General features: G+C 47.9%; 3 protein-coding genes across 8 annotated transcripts in view; 1 reads left to right on the top strand and 2 right to left on the bottom strand.

Annotated features, from left to right (window-relative positions):
• The first annotated feature begins 1057 nt into the window (after positions 1-1057).
• mcrip2 (MAPK regulated corepressor interacting protein 2) lies at positions 1058-6581 on the top strand. Its single transcript, XM_071389266.1, has 5 exons — positions 1058-1731; positions 1978-2047; positions 3479-3612; positions 5146-5265; positions 6032-6581. The coding sequence occupies exons 1-5, from the start codon at positions 1677-1679 to the stop codon at positions 6100-6102; spliced, it is 450 nt and encodes a 149-aa protein (XP_071245367.1). The 5' UTR covers positions 1058-1676; the 3' UTR covers positions 6103-6581.
• LOC139567774 (structure-specific endonuclease subunit SLX4-like) lies at positions 4543-16811 on the bottom strand. 2 transcript variants are annotated; one of them, XM_071389264.1, is made up of 14 exons: positions 16769-16811; positions 15957-16603; positions 15628-15838; positions 15077-15295; positions 14473-14747; positions 13944-14242; positions 13538-13802; positions 12018-12193; positions 11625-11771; positions 11330-11499; positions 8390-11142; positions 8074-8176; positions 7406-7738; positions 4543-7271 (listed from the first exon to the last, which is right to left on the bottom strand). In XM_071389264.1, exons 2-14 carry the CDS (start codon positions 16477-16479, stop codon positions 6908-6910), a joined length of 5838 nt encoding a protein of 1945 aa, XP_071245365.1. In that variant the 5' UTR covers positions 16480-16603; positions 16769-16811; the 3' UTR covers positions 4543-6907. The 2 variants fall into 2 exon arrangements, with proteins under 2 accessions (XP_071245365.1, XP_071245366.1); XM_071389265.1 differs by having other exon boundaries at positions 14482-14747; positions 15957-16811.
• A 672-nt stretch (positions 16812-17483) lies between these two features.
• Positions 17484-22574, bottom strand: part of LOC139567772 (CREB-binding protein-like) — a 70228-nt gene continuing 65137 nt past the window's right edge. For all 5 annotated transcript variants that reach the window (XM_071389260.1, XM_071389257.1, XM_071389258.1 and 2 more), the window contains 4 exons: positions 22416-22573; positions 21682-21805; positions 21203-21455; positions 17484-21006 (listed from right to left, as the gene is read on the bottom strand). In XM_071389260.1, the coding sequence (XP_071245361.1) occupies positions 18887-21006; positions 21203-21455; positions 21682-21805; positions 22416-22573 (2655 nt within the window). In that variant the 3' untranslated portion in view covers positions 17484-18886. The remainder of the gene's footprint in view (positions 21007-21202; positions 21456-21681; positions 21806-22415; position 22574) is intronic.

Here is a 22574-nt window from a genome sequence, read left to right as displayed (position 1 = left end):
AGTTCAGAGCGGGGTACTGGGCGGAGCCCGGCTAGTAACAGTGAGTAAAGTTCAGAGCGGGGTACTGGGCGGAGCCCGGCTAGTAACAGTGAGTAAAGTTCAGAGCGGGGTACTGGGCGGAGCCCGGCTAGTAACAGTGAGTAAAGTTCAGAGCGGGGTACTGGGCGGAGGCCGGCTAGTAACAGTGAGTAAAGTTCAGAGCGGGGTACTGGGCGGAGGCTGGCTAGTAACAGTGAGTAAAGTTCAGAGCAGGGTACTGGGCGGAGGCCGGCTAGTGGTTTCAATCTCTAAGTCACAACTTTGATGCGCCTGTAGTGTCTCCGCCTTCTAGAAGGTAGGGGGGTGAACAGGCCCTGGTTCGGGTGGCTGAGGTCCTTGATGATAGGATGCAGGATTAGGGTTAGTCCCATACATTGACCTATATAGAGCAGATGTGTCCTAGTGTAGGGGGCAGGGTGAACCTAGGTAGACTAGTATTACCCTGGTTAAGCCTGTCTGAGCCTCCTCTTGTCACCGGTGAGCTTCAGTTACCAAACATGTCTTGCCTGTCTTACATATGTTCTGACTCCCAATATGTATGTTGAACATGCATACTAGGCTATTCCACAACAACCAAAATGCATGCCTTATGCAAATATATTTTTATTTATTTAACTATGCAAGTCAGTTAAGAGCAAATTCTTATTTACAATGATGGCCTACCCCAGCCAAACCCAGACAACGCTGGGCAAACTGTGTGACACCCTATGGGACTCCCAATCACAGCTAGATGTGATACAGACTGGAATCAAACCAGGGACTGTAGTGACGTCTCTTGCACTGAGATGCAGTGCCTTAGACTGCGCTACTAAAAATCCCAAGGCTGTGTTTGCATAATGACTCGTGTTAAATCAGAGAATATTTGTGCTGGTAAAAAAATGGACTTCAGCAATCTCTGATTTAACTTCCCCATTTCATTCCAAATGTTAAACCCGATCATCGTGAATAGGCTTCAAATCTCCACGTGCTCGGATTACCGGGTGATAGGTCAGCAGTAGTGCGTTCTGAAGGACGCTCCTCCTCTAAAACCGCGACGGTTGGGGGTGTGTAGTGATATGACCGGGGTGCCCATGACTGTCATGATGAAATCATGTGTGCGGTGTCACTGTCATTGTTTGTACAAGTACTGTAGGATAGGGTTGCCTTTCACAAATGGGAATTTAATCAATATAACTAACTGTATATTCTATTCAAAAACATTGATCGGAAGGGTAGGAGTTTCTTCTCCAACAGACATTTGAATTCCATATCAGTATTGAATTACCTTGGTTGACCTATTGGCTATACCCTTGAAACACTAGCAGACTGCCTCTTTAACCAAACATATGCTTATTCGTAGCGGCGACGAGCACAGCACAAGGAGCACATTGCAGTAGCAGTACCAAGATATTTTAACCGAACCGGAGACGTAGGCTACGTAGCACTGAGCAGCTGACTTGGAAAAACAGGCGCTATAATTTTCCCAACGTGGCTGCGTCAAGAGAACTCGACCAAAAAGGGGATTGCTCAAGGGGATCGATTTAAAGACCACCACGGTATTTGGAGTCGACACATTGTAGGCTGTCACACCACTCTCGACTTGTTTGAAGATAACCCACTTATTTTTCCTTCGCAACACTGAAGTTCTCGGCTTTCACATGATGTACACTATTACCAGAGGTCCCAGTAAACTTGTTACACAGCGCAGGACAGGTGAGCATCAGTTATGTAATTATTGTTTCTCTTCAATCCAATTATGTAATGCCGATATTATCGATAGTAGCATTCGAATCATGTCAATAAAGCAGTAGTGCACTTTATATAGGTTTTGAAATGAGCACGGAACTGTGTTTAATTGAACCTAGGCCTTCGATTAGATCTGTCGGATTTAAAAGCATATTTCAATGACAACATGCATGTTGTGATCAGTACAACCTTGCTATTCTCTTTCCATTTCAGGTCCCACGCAGCAACTTGAGAATAAAACCAACGACTTGAAGCTCAAACCGACCCCCTGGTTATCCTCAAAGTAAGTTGCCATATTGCATTTATCATAATCATAATCATATCAAGAAGCGCGAGCAAACCACTCAGCTGAAGAATTCATGGTACGTGTGTGGCGTATAGTGGAATGAACATGATCATGTAACGTTGATTCCACTATCATTTTGTAGTACGTCACGATTCACGGAAATTAATCTTAGAACGTTCATAATCCTGTATGTTTACTGCAATATAGTATCGATACACCGATAAATTATATTGTATCGTTGAAGTGTCATTGCAACGTTTTCTAAATTCTTTGGAAACGGTCTGACCTTGTGAGGTTAACTGACAGGCTTGCTGGCTAGCAGCGCGTGCTAACTTTGGCCATTTGTTTACTGTCCAAACGCAGTAGAGAAACATTAACATGTTTGAACAGCCATTCGAGCGTGGGGAATCGGTCACATTGTAGCCAGTGTAGAACTATGAGCAACATACCCTAAGAACGTAGCATGCGTTCAAAGTGAAATATGCCTCGCGCGCTCTGCAAGGGCACACAAGTTTAGCAATGGTACATTTGGTTGAGTAAGCAAGCTTTTTCCTCTGTCATTGGCTACATACGTTGGTATATTTTCAATACAGGATAAAATGCATTCATACAATGTAGTTTAATGGACGTGTGTTATATAATAGCACAGTCATTCAATCGTTTCCTGGGAATCACGCCACACAGACTTTTATAATCCGTCTGCTGTTGTCTCCGTAGCAACATCATTGTGTAAGGAAGTAGGTTCAGAGGAATCCCACCAATCCTTACATTTCTATGGTAGCCGAGTGGGCATGACATGCGATGTGGGAAAATAGAATTCCTTAATATTCTAGACCAGGGCACTTCAACCCTGTTCCTGGAGAGAAACCCTCCTGTAGGTTTTCACTCCAACCCCAGTTGTAACTAACCTGATTCAGTTTATCAACCAGCTAATTATTAGAATCAGGTGTGCTATATTAGGGTTGGAGCAAAAACCTAAAGGACAGTAGCTCTCCAGGAACAGGGTTGGAGAGCTCTGTTCTAGACAGCCACTGAACCTCTAGGCTAGATATACAATTTACTTTGCATGACTATATGTACTTATCTATCCAGTGCATTTGGGACAGCGGTCAGTTCTGAGGAAATGTATCAATGTCCTCTGTTTTTAGTGTATGCAGTATGGACTGACTGGTTTAAATAGGTATGATGTGAGTATGTATCAATTTAATGGAAGGTGATGCCAAAGAAAAAACGTCCATCCTGGATGGACAATAGTTTTATTCTATAAAAAAAATTAAGTCCTTTTGGGTGTTATGCAAAAAGTATAATCTAGTGCCCAGCTTATACATTTCTGAAGCAAGACCAGATTTCCAGAGGCGTACACAATACGATTTCACACACTTACTTATTCAGAACGTGCTTATTTACCCTCATTTTCTATCTGTCTAGCTCTCCAGCTCCAAAGATAGTGTTTAATCGCCTGAACGGGAAGAGATACCACACTGCAGCCACACAGAAGGAAGACACCACATCTGAAGGCTTCACCCCGGCCCATGAAGAGAATGTCCGATTTGTGTACGAAGGTGAGACTCATTGACTACTAGACAGATGAGACACTACCCATTTTTCTCATGCATAGAGCCATGGACACTCACTGACACAGCATAAGGCTCTCATCCTGACGGTATAAGGAGTATTGTAGACTCTCAAATATGCCATTTGAAGGTTATTATTGAGCCTATAGTAAGTCCTTTTATGCATACACATTCCAGTTTACATCAGATGAATGGAAGGCCATTATAGCTGACGAACATGTTGACCAGCAGCAGTCTTAACTCAAGGTTACATCTGACACTGCCACTCTATCCACAACACCAGTAATGTTTATCTGGGAGAGAATCACTGCATTCAAGGACTAGACCACCCAATGCAAGAGGAGAATAGACACCAAAGCAAACGGGGTGTGAATATATAAAGAGAGAGAGAACTACGTGGAGTTTAAGCCTACACTCGAAAGCAAACGGGGAGGATAAATCCACCGAGTTTAAATGATGTAATCAAGTGCAAAAGTGGAAGCATTCTCTCTGACACAGTTTGGGTATAGTTTAAGAGCCTCAAACCATAAAGAAGGTAAATGGTTGATAGAAATACTTGAGAGCTTTATCGAAGCAGTCATGTACGAAAGTGGAGACAGTTTGGGCTAGTTTGTTCTTTCAGCCTGCTCTGATGAAGACGGGTGACTTGCAGCAGAATGGCATGGTCTCAGCATGACCTGTTCTGTTGTTCTTGGATCACTGCTCAATTATAATGGTCAGAAGGAAATTCTGGGCATATCCCGTTTGTTTTTATAAAATATCTCACAGAGCACAGCTCTACTCATTTACAGAAAGCCTTTGACACCGTTGCCAATGCAAACCACTATATTGTAGTGCATGAAATAGTCAAGTCCAGTCACTGTGTTTATAAAGTGATATCGGTTGTCAATTAAACTATGAAGACACTACCAAGTAATGTAAGGTGAAAGCTCCTTTACACTTTGCACTTCCTATAAAACAGTGAGCTTTGTTTATTTTTGTACATTTACATTCAAATGCTTTTCACAGAAATGTACACAGGCAACACAGTGTATTTGAAAGTGTAAGGGGTGTGTTATAACTCATGAGGGGTGTGTTATAACTCATAGTGAAACACACAACCTCCAGTCTTATCTCACCTCCTAGTAGTGTGGCTGATGCAATGTACTGTAGTTCTGTCCTGGTCCACTCGAGGACACATGGTTGGCTGTTTCATTTGAATTTGGAGCACAAGCAAGGTTATACCTCTAGAGGGATAGTTTATTTAAAATAAAAACACTTCCATTGGGCATTTATATAAGAGGAAAACAACGAACCACCAGCTTCAGAGCCGCGGGAAGTTGTGGTGTGACGGGTGCTGCAGCACCCCATGATACTATAATATTGCAATGGATGGATTTTTTTCATGCCCAGTTGGCTGCGTGTATTATACAACTACCTAGGAACTGCAGCATAACACACATGGGAAAAGTTATTTGCTGTAACGCGTATCTTCAGTTAGTGTGTGTATTAATGCCTCTGTATATTCTCTCCGCTCTGCAGCATGGCAGGAAATAGAGCAGCAGCTGGCAGGAGATGGAGAAGGCAGTGTGGAGCCTGCTGCTGTATGTGGCCAGGGGCCCGTGCAGTACGCAGAGAAGACCCCCAGTACCACAACGAAGAGTGAGTATCTATAGGCCTTATTCACTCGCCGCCATTGTTGTTTAATCGGCCTCCATCTTGCTCTACTGAAGATGTGCAACAGTGGGATATATGGGAGTACACTAAAGTCTACCTCCACTTCCTATCTCATTACATCCAATTATGTGATGCCCAGGACCTGTATTCATAAAACCTCAGAGTGCTGATCTAGGATCAGGTCCTTTGTCCATACAATCTTATTATGATCTGAAAGACAAACTGATCCTAGATCAGCACGCCTACTCATGGTCTTAACCCTCTATTTTGGTGTATTTCTGTCTAGCCCTATAAACGTCTGTCTCAGTACTGTCTAAACAAACACAGCAGGCTAAGCAATTCTTGGCTCCATCTTATCTGCAGCTAGATAGAGAGGTCATAAGGCAAGCTTTTGTTTTAATGTTTAACTCCCTGGTCTCTGAACAACTATCAGTCTCTCACCTTGGATAAACTGGCACTCCTCCTGGTTGCTGATTTCACACAACCTGTCCAGTCCTGTTCACTCTAAGTCATTGGACAGTACTGTAGTGTTTGAGGTTACAGAGAGAAAGAGTGAAGCGTTTGAAGCACAAATGTAATATCTCAATAAGCAAAAATCTCACCAATACCGTTTCCTTCCTTTTCATACACTATTGCCTCTCCTTCTCTCCATGCAGACTTGTGCTCAGGATGTGTAGACTTGTGAGATTCAGACAGAGGTACCATAATAGTAATGTTTTCTCATTAGCACCTATTCCCTGTCTCCTTACAGACTTTGTGCCTATAGACCTGGAGGAGTGGTGGGCCCAGCGCTTCCTGGCCAACATCGCTAACCTGTCGTGACAGGAAGAGAAGGAGAAGGGACAGGAGGTGCTAACTGGCGTGGAAGCCACATGGGCCAAGCTGTGATCAGAAGAAGAGGTGCAGGAGGGGTGGAGAGAGGACATTCTGGTTCTGAAGCTACAGTTTAGTGGGCTTCCTGTATTTTGTACCCAGTATTTTGGGTTCAAAGGAATACTGATATCTGCACCGTGCTAGGAGTGTGTGACACGCACACATTGCTGTACCCCTGAATGGTCCTGAAGCTACGAACTTTGACCTTTTAGACTGAACGCTCCACCTCCAAGGAAAATGCCTGTTCCTGATTGGCTAATCAACCAGAAGAACTAATTAATGAAGAGTATCTGTGATTTTTCTTCTGCTTGTGTTTTCTTTTTAACAAGTACCTCCCTGCCCCAACATGAGTTGTGCTCAGATTGAATGAAGTCTATTTCTTGGCTGGTCTTTGGAGAAAAACAAAAACAGTAAAATATTTTTCATAATTTTGCTTTGTGCTGGAGTTATTCCCGGGTAATCCAGGGGTTTTGAATGTTAACTATTTTGGCTGTGGACAGCATAGTTCAATAACCCAGACTAGTATAGCATGCTGTAAAAATAGGACTTGACACTAGGAAGAGAACATAAACATTACTTAATTATAGAAGTCCAACCGATATAAACGGGAAACAGTTCAACATCCAACTAGAACTCAGAATGGTAGTAACACGTTACAGCCTTAATTGCCACTGATTTAGTTTAGACTCAATTATTTCCCGCAAATCTTTTCAAAATCCACCTTTGCCTCCACTGCATCCCCTCAAAGGTAACTTCAATCTGCTGTTTTAGCTGCCCCTCTCCCTCTCCTTCCCCTCCCTCCAGCCCTGGTCGCCCCCTTCACTTTTCTCTTTCTTCCTCCCCTCAGTCCAGGCTTGGCTGTGGTAAACGTAATGCACTGGGAATCCAGGTAGTCTAGTAGCTTGGCGCCCCCCAGCCGGATACCTGCGGCCTTGAGTCTGTCCTGAAAGTCTGACAGGACCAGGGGCTGGTAGAGGAGGATCTGCCCGTAGAGGTCAGGGTCTGACTGGATGAAACGACGGACAGCGACGAGGTTGTCCTGGAGCTTGGAGGCAGACTGCGAGGCAGTAATGTCTTCGTTATCCGAGTCGTGAGATAGGCACTGCTCTGGATTAGACCTGGAGAATAGATTGGGGGGAGAGATGAGGGATGAATGGAGGAGTGTCAATGTTAGTACATTTAGCAGTCAAAAGTATTCTAGACAAATACATACATGAACAACACCTGTTAAACACACACTCCCAGTGCTAACCTCTCAGAGTCTTCACTGGGTGCTGTGGAGGACGTATTGGATCCCTGAGAGGCAGAGAGAGGCTCCATGTCCTCCCCACCAGGCAGTTTCACCAGGGAGACGGTAGGTGCTGCTCTTCCACTAGGCTCTTTAAACCCCCCAGTCTGGGCACAGGACACTGGCTTTCTGGTGGGCTCCATGGAGGAGGTGGAGGGTGGGGGCCCGACAGCTCTGGGGCGACCCAGGGAAGGTGCCTCGTCCTCGGACTCTGAGCTGACGACCTGGTGGGTGTACTGGTGGATCTCCTTGAGCTTCAGGATCATCTGGCGCTTGGGTAAGGGACGCACACCGAATCTAGAGGGAGGACACAGAGCAGGATGGCAACAGACTTTTACTAGAGGGAGAGGGTAACAGAAAAAGAGATGGATGTAGAGAAAAGAGATGGGGGGCGGGGGGGGGGGGTATAGACCGACTACACTGACAACTGCCATACATTGTGCTCCTGTAATCTCACATTTCATCAAAGAACTATCAATGGAGGAAGAAGGACTGGGAACTAGACCAGGCTAGGTCTCTTAAGATGGTGGGAGTGAAATGACCACATGAATTAAATAACTGATAGACAAACTAATATAAAAGGGCAGAGATATCAGAGACAGTTCTGAGGTGATGTGTTGGGGGAGTCAGACCGGTTGAGCTTGTTCTTGAGGTCAGGTGTGTCCATGTCAGAGTAGATGGGCATGGGGGTGATGGGGACCAGGGGGCCCTGCTGGCCTTTCCTACGGGGGGCCACTGTGGAGAGAGGGGTCAAAGGGTAGAGAAATAAGAAAAGATGTGACAAAACAGTGAATGTGTTTATTGCATTTATGGATCAGAATAACACGAATGGAAGACTGTTCAATATTTCAACAGTACGAAGCAATGAAGCTGGTTTTGAACCCGAACTAGCTAGATTAAACATTAAAACCTCTATACAAGGGGGTATAACTGCTGAAAGTGTATTACCTGGAGTCTTGAGCTGGGCCACTCTCTGAGCCAGAGCCACAGGATTCACCCTCTGAGAGAGAGGAAGAGCCTCATCCTCTTCCTCCCCCCAGTCGTCCCAGATCTCAGCGTCCAGGACGTTAGCGCTGATCTCTGGGTTGGCCTGGGGTGTAGTGGTGTTGGGTGGAGGTGGAGAGGGGGTGGAGCAAGACTGGGTGGTGTAGGCTTTAGGAAGAGGAGGAGAGGGGGTAAAAGTAGAGGATGGTCCTGCAATCTCTCCATCTCTCCGGCCCTGTCTTGGAGGACTAGCCCCACCGCCGCTGCTCTCTAGCCTCAGACTGAAGCACACTGCCTGGGATCGTTCTCCGTCCGTGTCCCCTCCTCCTGCGTTTAGGCCCCAGGAGTCATCGAAGGCCATGGGCGGCTCGTCCATCCCGAGGAAGCTCCGTTGAAAGCTGTTACTGGACCTCTCCATGTCTTCTCCCATCTCTTCCTCCTGCTCTTCTTCTTTCACTACACTCCTTTCCAGTTCCTCCATTTTCATCATCTCATCCGATTCCTCTCCCAGGCCCAGAGAACCCAGTCCCCCTCTCTTCCATGGGCTCCCAGAGATCCCCAGCCCCCTCCCTCTCTGCCTGGTTCCGTTGTCCCCCTCCCCGTCTCTCAGAAGAGGGGAGGCCAGAGATGGAGCAGAGGGCTTGGGTAGATCTGAATAAAGGGGAGTGGAGCTGTATGGCTGGGGGATGTTGTGGTGAGGGGTACCCTTGGTGGAGGGGTCTGGTGGGGGGATGACGGAGAGAGAGGGGGTCAGGCGGGGAAAGCAGGAGCGTTTTGGTTGGGATTTGGAGGGGACTGGGGAGCGGGCAGCACGGTCAGATCCGACTGAACCACTGTTGTATTTCTGGTAAGAGCGGTCGTCACGAAGCCCTCTGCTGTCTGATTTCTGCCTAGAAATAGAGGACTCTGTCTGGGCAGAATGTGTAGAAACCCTGGGTGGGTTGGAGGTCTGGCGGCTAGGCCTGAAAGGGAGGGTGGGAGAGGAGAAAACTGACGCTGCAGAAGAGGAGGAAGAAGAGTTGGCCTTAGGAAAAAGCTGAGTGCGATGCATGCTACTAAAGGTCTGGGTAGAGCTAGAGCTGGTCCTCCTGGAAGGCAGGGGCGGAGTGGCCGGGATGAACCAAGACATCTCTGCAGAACAGTCCACGAGACTAGTAGAACCAGCAGAACCAGGATTAGAACCTGGTTTATAACTAGGAGGATCTGGATCTAGGCCTTGATCTGAAGGTGAGACAGAAGGAACCCTCACAGAACCACCAATAGTCTCCTTCGAGCTGGATTTCTTGGATTCTGTGTTGGATTGAGTTGTGATTGGGGTGTAGCCTTGGTGGTTCTGGGAGAGACGAGGGGGCGGTGGAGAGGGGCTGGTAGGTGCTAGATCCCCTACCTCCATCTCTTCACTAGAGTCAGACAGAACTATAAGCTCAGGTTCTTCTTTGGTACTGTGAGGAGGAGAGACGGGTAGAGAAATACTATACGGACCATGACTCTCTCTCTTTAAGTCATCTGGACTAGACGGTACCTTCTCTTGGAGTAACTCCTTACACACAGGAACTTTCCCTCCTCCCACCACTCCCTCCGTCCTAACTCGTGCCCCGGTGTCAGTCACTTCCCCTGGGGACAAACCAGGAACAGGTAGTGCGGCTACACCAGGGACCAGAGGAGGACTGATGGAGAGGTCAATGATTTCAATGGCTGAGTACTGGAGGGTAGGGATCGCTGTCTGTCTCGTACCCCCATCGACCCTCAGCCTTGTGGGCTGGGAGCGGGAGGATGGTGGGGAGGTGAGTTCTGGCTGTCCCACTACCATGGTCCTGGGGGGCTGGGAGCAGAAGGGTTTCTGGATAGCCCTGGGGGGTTGGGAGTGGCAGGATGGTTGTGTTGGTGGGGAGGTGTGGGGCTCCTCCTGCGTCTCATAGACCCCCCAAGAGTCAGAGAAGAGACGGCTGTAGCTACGCTCCAGACTAGCATTTAGTTCTTGATCGTCATGGAGGCTTTTTGTCGTTGATACCTCTCCAACACTTCTTGAGCTTGTGACGTTTGATTCAAATTGTTTAGTTCTGTCTGACTCCATGGTGGCTGTTCTAGAACATTCTGGATCTCTACCTTCTGATTTGTTGAGATCAGTTTTTATCCTATTTGGATTCCCCCGGTCTGTGTCAATGTCACCAATAGCTATGTCTGCCTCTAAACTGGGAGGTTTTGTTTGAGGGGATGTCATGCATGTTAATTCACCCTTATCTGAGTGTTCAGCCATTGAGTGAGCTTGGATTGGAGCCTCCTGCTCTTCTTCTGTCTCTGTGAAAAATGTCACTCCTCCCTCCTCCTCTTCTTCTGATTCTTCCTTTTCGCTCTCTTTCCCTTCATCCCTCTTTCTCTGAGTGGCAGCAAACTCATATATCTCCTCCATCTCTTCTTCGTTCACCCTTTCTTCTTTTGTCTCTCCGTCTTCTATCATCATGCCATCCCCTCGCTCCTCCTCCATCGCAATCCCTCCTTCCTCTCCTCTGTCCTCATCTTCCTCAACCTCTTCTTCATTCCACATGGAGCGGAGGAGCTCCATGAAGACCTGGTCTTGGTGCTCCTCCTCTCCCCCAGATTGGTGCTCCTGGGCTGGGTAGTCTCCCCACTGATCCCCCTGTCCCTCTACACCTCTGTGGATGTCTGTCTGAGCTGGGTAGAGCTGACACAGCTGCTGCAGCTCCTCCAGGTTGAACCTGATGAGGAGAAAACAGAGAGAAAGAAGGAGTTTTATAGAAAGAGAGACAGAAAGCAAGAGGGGATAAAGAACCATATGTTTACCTTTACCTGAGAATTTTGTAATACTTTCTGTTACTAAGATTAAGTCATATCACTTAAACACCAGTCTAGCCATCCAGGCAGAGGTGTTGAGTCAGACTTTACCTGGCTGCTAGCTCCTGAACGTGTGGCAGCAGGGTGCGTGTGAGAGGGCAGTGGGCTGTGTAGAGGTACTGGAGCAGGGTATACACTGCCTGGCCTGGTACCTCACCCAACAACACCCTCTGGGCTGAGGGCATGCAGTCCTCCTGCACCCCGAATCCACTGTCATGGACCTAGGAGAGAGAGAGGGATGGAATGAGAGATAGAAAACAAATCAAATTCAACTGTAAATATTAATGGTTTCAAATGAGAACCATACAAGCAAATATAACGAGGCAAAATCCACACGTGCACTTACCATCTGCGCCAGCAGGGGGCATCGAGCATACAGCATGAATGAATGGGTGAAGTACACCTCCCCACTGTCCACCTGTAGCTGGACATCACTGAACTGGGGGTTGTTCACCATACTGGTCAGGTCTGAGGCCAGCCTGGACAGCGCCACCTATGGGTCAGAGACAGACAATGGTTACCAGCACAGAGCAATGATCAGGCAACAAGTGTCCAACACAGTTATGATGTGATGGTGATTATATTAGCCCAGGTGTGGCCAAGCCTCTTTCTGGAGAGCTACTGGGTGTGTGTAGGGTTTTGCTCCAACCCTGCTCTAACACACTGCACTCAGCTAATCAAGGTCTAGTTGTGAAAACATATACAATAGAGTGGAAGACTTCTAAAAAAGGTCCCTTACTGATTTCTGGTTGCTCCTGTTGGTATCTCTGCTTTGAGGAACACATCTCATTTGATGGCTTTCAGTGTTTCTAATGCTCTCTGGGATGAAGCCACTGAGACACAGGTCAGGGGGTTCGTCTGTGCTCTCAGGAACAAAGCCACTTAGGTGGAAGTCTGCAGCAGTGTTCTCTTTGTCTGAGGGACCGAGGGAAGATAAATAACGTTAGAGGTACAGTAGGTTTGACTTTCAGGGATGTTAGTTACGGATGCTGCGTGTGTGTGTGTTTATCTCCATGTCTGTGAGCGTGTGTATACATCCTGTGTCTGTCGTGGAAAAATAGGGAGTGAACACGTGAACAGCGATGAAGATGGGTCTAGCGACTCGCAGGCACCGAGGCCCAGAGTGAGGACTCCATCACGATTTATGGCATTGTCTGGATGGCTGACCACATGACGGCTATCACAAAAGTCAAACACACCTTATCCGTGGCGGAACGTTCCCATAGAACCCTGGGAGCACAGACACCGTCGGGGGGTGTGAAGACATAACTTGAATCGACTAAATGAATGTTACTGTGTGAATTCCATTGTCGTGTTTGGATTGATTCAAGAGTTCATAAAGAGCTGTGAATGTTGATATGTTTCATTGTTCTGTAAGTGCTATGGATTCATTGTTACAGAGTTACTGTGTTATTCTGTCTGTTGGACGGCGGTCAGTTCAAAGAGGGAGCGACCAGATGTGAGCTCTTATCATTCAGATAAGGGAGGTTCTGGTTCGTGAGTTATTTTAATGAATTTTGTTTTGGCCGAACAAAGTGACGTTAATTAGACGAGGGGAGATACTGAGATCTGGAGCTCAGGGGAGAATAAAAGATGGGTGGAAACTTTGTTCATGGAGTCATTGGTAACCAATCTCCTGGTGTAGCGTTCCGTTACACCATAGTGGGTCTTTTATACATTTAGACTTTTACATATTTTGTATCTTTTGACATTGAAGACTTCTGGTATGTACCACTTCATAACTGTATTCTAATTGCACAAGTGTAATAAATTGGATTACTTTTAGATAGATAAGAACGGCAGTTGTCATATTTCTGAGTAATATTCCTTGAATTATTATTAGATGTATGGTCTAATGGTAAATGTCATTCATACTACACACAGCAGATATGCTTGGCTTCTAACTGTGCAGCTCTGAGCTAAGGTTAAATCAATCATTTAATGCTAGGACATTGATCGCAAGATATTAGCTCTGTCTCTCAGCCTCTGAATACCTCCAGGTTATCTTGGACTCATGTAACTTATAGTATTGTGAGTGGTGCAAGGCTCGCTACCTTGACTAGATCCATGGGATACGCTTTTCGACCTATAGCATTCACATGGTAATGGAGTCAGATTGAAGACTATGATATGGTTGTATTACTCCAGTCCTCCTCAGTAGGTTGGATTTCCACTCTTTTATATGTCTTTGTGTTTTGTGCACATTCTTCCCCCTGTTTGTTTCCTGTATATAGCAGTTCTCCCAGGAGTAGCTCTCACCTCTGGCAGGTCCTGGGGTAGAATAGCCCCACTGTGTGAGGGTCATTCCCTCATCAGCCAGCTCCATCAGGTCACACAGAGTCTGGCTGCCCACTGGAAGGTGCCCTGTCCCTGGGGTGGAAGGGAGCGAAGAGGGGGCTGCCTGGGTGGAGGAGACTGGTTGTTGGGAGGAGGGGATAGGTTGCTTGGTCATAGAGATGCCTTCTGTTATGGAAAGGTTGGTGGAGGATACAGGCATGGCCTTGGTAGGACAGACCATATCCGTCTAGAAGACAAATTGAGTGAAATAAATTAAAGTGTGAATGAAAAGACTATGAATCAAGATACACGCATACTTTTAACGCAAAGCAGAGTATTAGAAGCAAAGCTGTGCATGTATGAGTAACACACGCACACAGGCTCTCACCTTTAGAGACACCCAAGGCTGTATAAACTCTCTGAGCTCTGGGGTGTAGAACTCAGAGATGACCTTCGGCCCTCCATCCCGCAACGCACTCTTCTGCCAGAGGGGGCCAGCACCAGTGCTGCAGGAGGGCAGGGAGCTGGGGCAGCGTGTGGGGGTGGGCGGCGAGGGGGCGCGGGTACGGAGGAGGAGGCCAGCCACGCGCTCCTGTAGTCGCCTCAGGGCTGTCTCCGAGTCCTGGACCAGGAGGAGGGGAGGGGGGCGAGGTGGTGCACCCTTTTTCCTCTTGCCACGCCCCTTACCTGGGGGAGGAGTCAAGAGAAAAGGACTCGGCTATGATATTAATCATATAATATAAACATCATCAAAATGTTTATACATGTATAGTTTCATATCAATGCATTTAGTATAGTTTGCTCCCGTTTTACATAACAAAGGGAAATTGTTTTTCGTCACAGCAAATACATCCTTATAATCCTAGAATAATGCATTGCCTAAACAATATGTAGGTTCAGTCAAGATAGTGACTTACTCGTCTTACTTGGTTCAGCTCTCCACTTCAATGGTGACAGAGAAATGTGAGGGAGGGGGGCTGGGAGCTGCTGACCACCTTCTCTCTCCATCTCCCTCTGTAACTCTCTCTGCATGTCCCGCTCCATCTCTTTCTCCTGCTCCAGGAGGGAGTGGGACAGGGCCATGGCCACCATGGTGTCTTCGTCCAGGCCACGGGGCTTCTTTCTGGGCTTCTTCCTGCCCGGGAGGCTGGGGTCTGTGGAGCCTTTACGCTTGGAACTTCCGGCCTGCGGACTGGGGGAGAGGAGAGGGTTATTCACGGGTGGAATAGAATAGTTTATTGTCCTCCAGCATTTGAACAACGCAGTGTTTCTCCTACAATCTTTCTCTAGGTGGGACAGAAAGGCCCCAAAAGCATCATACAGGGGCGGTTCAGTAGGGCACAACATTAGCTCTATCAAGTACACTTCTATCTGCAATGTTCAGTATGTTGCACCCTCCTGAGCACGACTTAATGCTTCTAACATCAAAGTTATCAATTTAATGTACAGTAATAGCAGTCAAGTTGTTTGGGTTGGTTGATGGTTTAAAGGGGCGGGACCAATCAGACCAGGGTGACTCACGGTTGGTTGGCAGTGCTGTCAGTCAGGTCCTCTGCAACTTGTCTCTGTACAGCCTGCAGCAGCACGGCAGGAGCCACGCCCATCGTGGAGGAGCAACGCTTCAGGTGGGCCGCGCGACTCTTCTGGGACTTGAACCGTTTACCACAGATGGGGCATTCTGGGACGCTGGGAGCGGGAGGAGGGGCGGGGGCAGCACTGTCCTCACTCTCGTCTAGACACCTGGATAAGGGGACATGGGGTGTCCCAATAAAGTAAACTGGTTTATTTTCCTTGTCTCCTTTCCTTCATCTGCACTGATCTGAAAACACTGGATTGTTGAAGGCTAAACATCAGAAGCCACAAGAGGACTTGATTTCACCTATCCAGTTCCTCAAGATCAGGAAAGGAAACGAGGCAGTATCTTCTTTGAAGTCATTGACTGTTCCATTAACAGACAGAATCTGGAGTTAGATGGGTCTTTGGGGTCATTGACTGTTCTAGTAACAGACAGATTCTGGAGTTAGATGGGTGAGAGAGCAAGTGTCTGTGTGTCCAGCTCCAGTCGTCCCTACCTGTTGATGTGTTGGGTGCGTCCTGTGGGGCTCATGGCAGACAGGTCTTTCTGGCAGAGCTGACAGAAGAACAGGCCTCCCTGTTCCAGGTCCACTGCACTACCCTGGGCCTCCCTGTCCAGCTCCTCCTGTAGACGCAGGGCCAGGGCCTCATCCGAGTCATCCACCTGGGGGTCCAGTGGTAGGGGAGTGGAGGCGGAGGTGGATGGAACTGAACAGGGAGGTCAGAGGTGGAGAGAAAGGTCATTAGCATGCCATTGAGTGTACACACAAATTAATGAAAATACACACCATAGAATCTAGAGTAAAGACACATTGATGGATCTCACCTTCATTATCTGGCAGTGGATGGGGAGCAGCACTGTCACTTTCACTCCCTGTTGCTGCAGGCGGATTCCTCTCACCATGCACCAGCTTCTGTGGATTGACTCTCTTGAACTGCTGCATCCTGTGTAGCACTTTCTCCTTCACCCCCATTCCCCTATCCTCAGGTTGAGACCCAGCAACATCCACAGCCACTAATGACCCATTCTCTCCTACACCAAGTTCAATACCTCCATTGACCACTGCTTGTTTAGATTTGTCTGTATTGGAGGAAAGTCGGTTTGGTTCATCACAAGTGGTAGAGATGGAGGAAACGTGTTCAGACTTGTTACCCAAAGCTCCCTTTGAACTTGGGCCAACATCTTTCTTCTTCCTCCTAGTCGTCACCCTTTTGGTGGGTATGTCTTTCGCAGTGTCCTGGGACGAGGGCTCTGCAACACTTCTCTTCTCGGTTACGCCTGCTTTTCTGCGGACTCGTTTGAGCAACTTAGAGCAGAGGTCCACGAAGTCTTGATCAGAGTCGTCCATTGTATTTGACTGTTAGTGGTCTGCTTCTTGCGCCACTAGATAGCCAGATGTATTGATTGTTTTGATAGTAGCTAACGTTAGCCTCTCGGGACTGAGAGCCATGGAGGTTAATGCTGCTAGCTAGCTAAAAATGTGAGGTGGCATTTGTGAAATATCCTCTCTTCAGCATAAATATTCAGCATAATTTAGAAATGAATGTGCCATTACTGCATGAAAATTTAACAGTTGCATCTATGACAGTGAAAACATGTATTACGAGCTAAATTAGTTTATTATTCAAAATACTCACATTCGACTGCTTCAATACTTCCGGTCACGTGACCACAGGCTTGACGTCTACCCAGGTCATGTGATAGGGTGGATTCATGCGTTACAGAGACCCCTTTACTAAATAATTTACAACATTTAGAAAATATTACCAGTAGAAGAATAGCAATTAGCTTTAAACTGAAGTGACCATAGTGATGGCTATATCATTTGATCAAACAATAAAATATTCTAAAATCCACAGCTTCTCCCCTGAAATCATGGTAAGTCATTTGCAACACCTTTGTGTGTAATGTATATATTTTTAAAAGGTAACCTTTATTTAACTAGGCAAGTCAGTTATGAACACATTCTTATTTACAATAACGGCATACACCGGCCAAACCCTGATGACGCTGGGCCAATTGTGCACCGCCCCTATGGGACTCCCAATCACAGCCAGTTGTGATACAGCCTGGATTCGAACCAGGGTGTCTGTAGTGACGCCTCAAGCACTGAGATGCAGTGCCTTAGATCGCTGCGCCCCTCGGGAGCCCGTTTTACCTGAAATTGGCATGGCTTCTTGAGAGATTATTGAATGACGCCCACATACTCACTTTACCTGTTCTCATTCTAAGACTGCCCTAATACTCACTTTTCCACTCATTTTCAAAAACACGCTCACAACCTCATCCTAGTTCAAGTATGCCATCAAAATTGCAGGGCAAACAATCCCACAAACCACGATGACACAGAAGTATAACTCCAAGTGTTTTCTGTTGCACACAGTTTATTTAACAATATGGTATATAAGTAAGAAATGAGTCTTTAACCAGTTTATACAGTGATTTCATTCGCTCTTCCTTATATTTATAATATTTTTGCTTAATAACAACTTGCATGATTTACAATATGGAGCTAGGAGAACGTAACCCACCCCAAGTTTTATTCAAGTTTGTGTTTTTGAGAGAGGGGAATGAGGATGGAGGGTTGATAGACAGCTGGACTATTTATTTATCTATTTTCAAAACAAACAAGCAGTCAAGCAGTGAACACCCATTCCCCCTCAGGATAAGAGTCAGTTGTCTGTTCTCTTTATATACTTAACTTTACACAACAAATTATGACAAACTTTTTAAATGACAGAACCACAATTTTCTACATCCGCAAGTCAAGACAGAGATTCCGGTTTCCAGGCTAGTGAGATTTTGTCCTTGTTTTGTTGTGTATGTGTTTTGAGAGTTTGGCATTCCGTGTATGTGTGTGTCAAGTGTTTCTGCATAAATGCCAGTGTATTACAAACTGCCATAGTCCATTTCCTATTTCAGTACAAATGGATAGTTCTCCTCGAACACACACACACGTCACAAAGAGGAAAAAGAGTCGCTCTCTCTCAAATACAGGTGGATCTATAAAAATTGTACAACACTTTAGATTACAATTGCCAGGGCTACATCTGGAATGGCTCCCTATTCCTTATATAGTGCACTACACTATTGGGAATAGGGAGACATTTTCTGGGATCCCAGGAATGAGAAGAGCTTGAGAAGAGAAAAGAAACCTATGCCGATTCCCAGACAAAAAATATTTTACGGTCTCAACACAAAACAAAAAAATGCTTTACTTAAAAAAAAGGTACAAAATTAAAAGTATGAATACTATAATGCAATTGTTTTGTACATTTTCTTTAAAAAAGAAAACGAAAAAAGGCATGACATCATACCAAATACCAAACAAATAAAACAAAGTCTGAGCACATTTTGGTCTCAACCAAAAAAATATATATTCTTTGTGATTTAAACAGCAATTTGCAAAATCCCGACTCATTAGGAAGAAGAAACACCAGTTTTAGGAAACATCAACATTCCCCTATAAGTGTTGGCATTTTTCATTTTATCCCATTTTCTCTCTTTTTACATCTCTTGAAACTTTGTACATGTCAGTAAAAAAAAGAGGAAAGAAATTATTTTTCATGAAAGGGGACGGGCCCAGAGTCCGAGTACATCAGTGGAGGATGGGGAGAGTGTGGTTTGTTTCTGGTTGCATCCCAAATGGTACCCTATTCCCTACATAGTGCACTAATTTTGAGCAGGGCCCTAGTGCACTAATTGGGAATAGGGTGTCACCTATTTGGGACACAGCCCAAGTCTCCTGTTTAATGCTACAATCCCTCCACAAACTTCTCCAGCGTATCTCCTGTCGTATCCCCTCCCGTGCCCAAGTCATTCTTCAACCCTCCTCTGGCGGGCGTGTTCATCTGCGATAGCATAGCGCTCTGCTCCGTCAAGTGTCCCTGGTCCATGGAGCCAGGCATGGGGCCCCCCAAGCCCGGATGGGGGGACCCCGGGTGGGATGAGGGCTGAACCTGGGGCGAAGGGCTGGAATGCGGGGGTTGTTGCGAGGGCGGGCACGGGGATTGTACAGGTGCAGGGGACCGGTTGGAAAGGGCATTGGCCATGGGGGACTGGCCAGGGAGGTGAGCTCCAGGCTGGGGCTGGCTGGCCAGCAGGTGGGCCTGGGGACTCATGGTAGGGCTAGGCAGGACCGGGGAGCTGCCCATCTGCTGCTTGAGGATGGCCTGTTGGTTAGAGATACCCTGCTGTTGTTGCTGGAGCATCCGCTGGTGCAAGAGGTTCTGGGTGGTGGAGGTGGGGTCCATGCCCAGGCCAGATTGACCCATCTGGGCCATGGGAGGGAGCTGGCCCTGGGCATGCATGGCTAGCTGCTGCATGCGGAGCTGAGAGTAGCTAGCCGTCTGGCCTTGGGTCTGGGGAGGGAACGGACCTGGATGGGCCTGCGGCTGTTGTTGCTGTTGTTGTTGTTGTTGTTGCTGCTGTTGTTGCTGTTGTTGCTGCTGCTGCTGCTGTTGCTGCTGTTGTTGCTGCTGCTGCTGTTGCTGCTGTTGTTGCTGCTGCTGCTGCTGCTGCTGTTGCTGCTGCTGTTGCTGCTGCTGTTGCTGCTGCTGCCGAAGGAGCTGTCTCCGGTAGAGCTCCTGTATCTGGGAAGCGTTGGGTTGGGGGTTGTGTCCAGGGTTCATGAGTTGCCCCTGGGGTCCTAAGGCAGCCATCCCTTGGGCGGTGGGTTGTTGAGGCTGCTGAGGGGGCATCCCGGGCCTCTGCCCTCCTCCGGCCCCAGCCTGCATTGCCGGCTGGGCTCCCAACATCCCCGGCTGCTGTTGTTGCAGGGGGTTGCTGGCATGGTACTTGGCCGTTCTCTGTTTGATGAATGCCGCCATGAGCTGAGGGTTGGACTTCAGGATGTTGAGGACCTGCTGCTGCTGCTGGGGTGAGCTGGGGGACTTGAGGGTCATCAGGAGGTCCTGGAGGGCATTGGGGGCGATGGCCCCGGGTCTCTGGGATGGCGTCTGGGGTCTGGGACCCCCCGGCTGGGGGACTAGCATCCTCTGAGCCTGTTGCTGAGGAGACATCATGGGTCTCTGTTGCATCGGTATCCCCTGCTGGGGTTGACCCACCTGAGGAGGGACTACAACTCCTGGTTGTCCAGGCTGAGCTCCCGCTATGGCTCCCCCAGCGCTGGGCCACTGACCTGGGGCCATGGGCTGCTGCATGCCCTGGGGCCCTCTGGGTCCCACCATTTGACCCCCAACCATCTGCATGGGTCCGGCCATGCGTTGCTGCTGCTGGGGGTTCTGTTGGGGGTTCTGCTGGTGCAGGCCGTTCATGTTGACCCGGTAGTTCTGCTGGTTCTGCTGCTGCGCCTGGGCCACCATCTCAATGTGCCGCGCCATCTTGACCGCAGCGAGAGGGGGTTGTTGTTGAGAAGGTTGTTGAGGTTGAGGGGGTGGCTGGGGTTGGGGAGGTTGCGGGGGGAGAGGTGACTGCTGCTGGTGTAAAGGAGACGCTTGAGGTCCCCCCTTGCCCTGCGAAGCTGGTGTTAGGGGATGACCGTTGCGAGGAGGGAACACTGGTGACATACCTGCAGCGTTTGGGGTCTGCGGCTGGTTTGAAAGTGGTTGTTGGGGGGTTTGGGGTGTGTTAGGCTGGGGGTGTGAGGGGGTGGTGTTGGGGGTTGTAGTGGGGGCCTGAGGGGGGGACGGTAAGCTCTGAGGCATTGCTCTTCCCTGCATGGTGGCCATTCTTCTCCTCATCATCTGAGCCTGCTGTAAGCGGTGCTGGAGCTGCTGCTGCCTAAGCTTGTGCTTGATGTTAAGACAGAATGGTACAGGACACTTGTTCTCCTGGCAGTGCTTGGCATGGTAGCAGCACAGAGCGATGAGCTGCTTGCACACGGGGCAACCACCGTTAGTCTTCCTCTTGCAACCTAAAATAGATAAGATATGTTATTGTCAATTGTCAAGGATACATCTAAGTGTACCCCCCTGAGAGACACATGGATCCACAAAGGTTAAGAGGACAGGGTCAGTCGCAGTGCCGTGCCCTTGGAGCAGTTTTGGGGTTAAGTGTCTTGCTCAAGGGCACAACGGCAGGACACTGATGCCAGCAACCAATTTCATTACCTTTGGTGTGCTGCACCACGCGCTTCATCTTCTGGCAGGACGGCAAGCTGCAGTTGGCGTTGCGACACTGGCAGGCGTGAACCAGGGACTGGATGCAACGCTGGATGCTGAGACGGCGTGACTCCTGGGGGCTCTTAGAGGCCTCGCCGGCGCCGCCCGCTCCATTGCCGTCGTCGTCCAGCCCCAGGCCCCACTTGACCATCTGGTGCTCGTGGCCCTTGGCGGCGTAGCAGTTGATACACAGGTCAAAGTCCTGCGAGGAGAGGTGGGGGTTAATACATGCATGGGCAGATGTAAGTGACAGAGACAAGTGAGTGACACAGCTATTGCCTGCTTGCTCTTTAGGGTCTAGGCCGGGTTACTGTAAAGCACTTTGACAACCGGCTTCATGAAATTCATTTGATTGATTGGGACACAGGAACATGGTATAAATCTCCCAAGACGGTGAGGATGTTTGCGCACGTGTGTGTGTCTCTTACCTCACATACGGTACAGTGCCAGCGTGTCTCCACGTGGTGTTTACACTCGTTGCAGGTGTAGACGAAGCGGTCCTGACCCTGGTTGTGCAGCTCCACCAACATGCACATGGTGCTCCACTTACACCTTATGGGAACAAATGGTAGGAATTCATCAACCAATGGTCCTCTATGGCAGGGGTTTTCAAACCTCTCCTCGGGGACCCCCAGTCGTTCCATGTATTTGATCTATTCCACAGCTAGCACACCTGATTCAACTTGTCAACTAACCAGCCTTGAATAGGTGAATCAGGTGAGTTAGTTCTGGGCTACAATTAAATTGTTTTCAAATACTCTTTCAAATACTCTTGAAACGTCTGGTGGTCCCTGAGGAGAGGTTAGAAACCATTGGCCTACGGAAACGCTCTACCTTACCATCTGAGAGCCACTCCATCCATCAAGCAATTTGAAAACTGGCTTAAAAATACCAAAACTCACTATCAGACTATCTCTGTGAAGGCCTTTCAGCATCTACCATTGTTGCTTTAGCTGGCTCGATTTTTACTGAGTGTTTCCTTTTTATTGATACATTTAGGACACTTAACAGAGGCTCTTATCCAGAGCGCCTTAGTCAGTGCATTCAACTTAGGTAAGTCAACAGTCATAATTGTTAAATTCTAACGTAGGATTCAAGAGGTAGAACTTTGAGATTCCTCCATTATGAAAAGCACTATACAAATCAAATCTATTATCATTACCTTCTGAGAGAGCTGAACTCCCAGTGCTTGTCCCGGGCCAGGGTGAGGAAGGCGTCACGGCCGTCCATCAGGTCACAGTTCAGCAGGGGGTCAGGGTCCATGATGGGGGGCAACATGTTGGCCATCTGGGCTGAGTGCAGGTGGATCACAAAGAACACC

The sequence above is a fragment of the Salvelinus alpinus genome, chromosome 2 (genome assembly GCF_045679555.1).
Source record: "Salvelinus alpinus chromosome 2, SLU_Salpinus.1, whole genome shotgun sequence".
NCBI lineage: Eukaryota > Metazoa > Chordata > Actinopteri > Salmoniformes > Salmonidae > Salvelinus > Salvelinus alpinus.
This window is presented reverse-complemented; position numbering and strand designations above follow the sequence as displayed.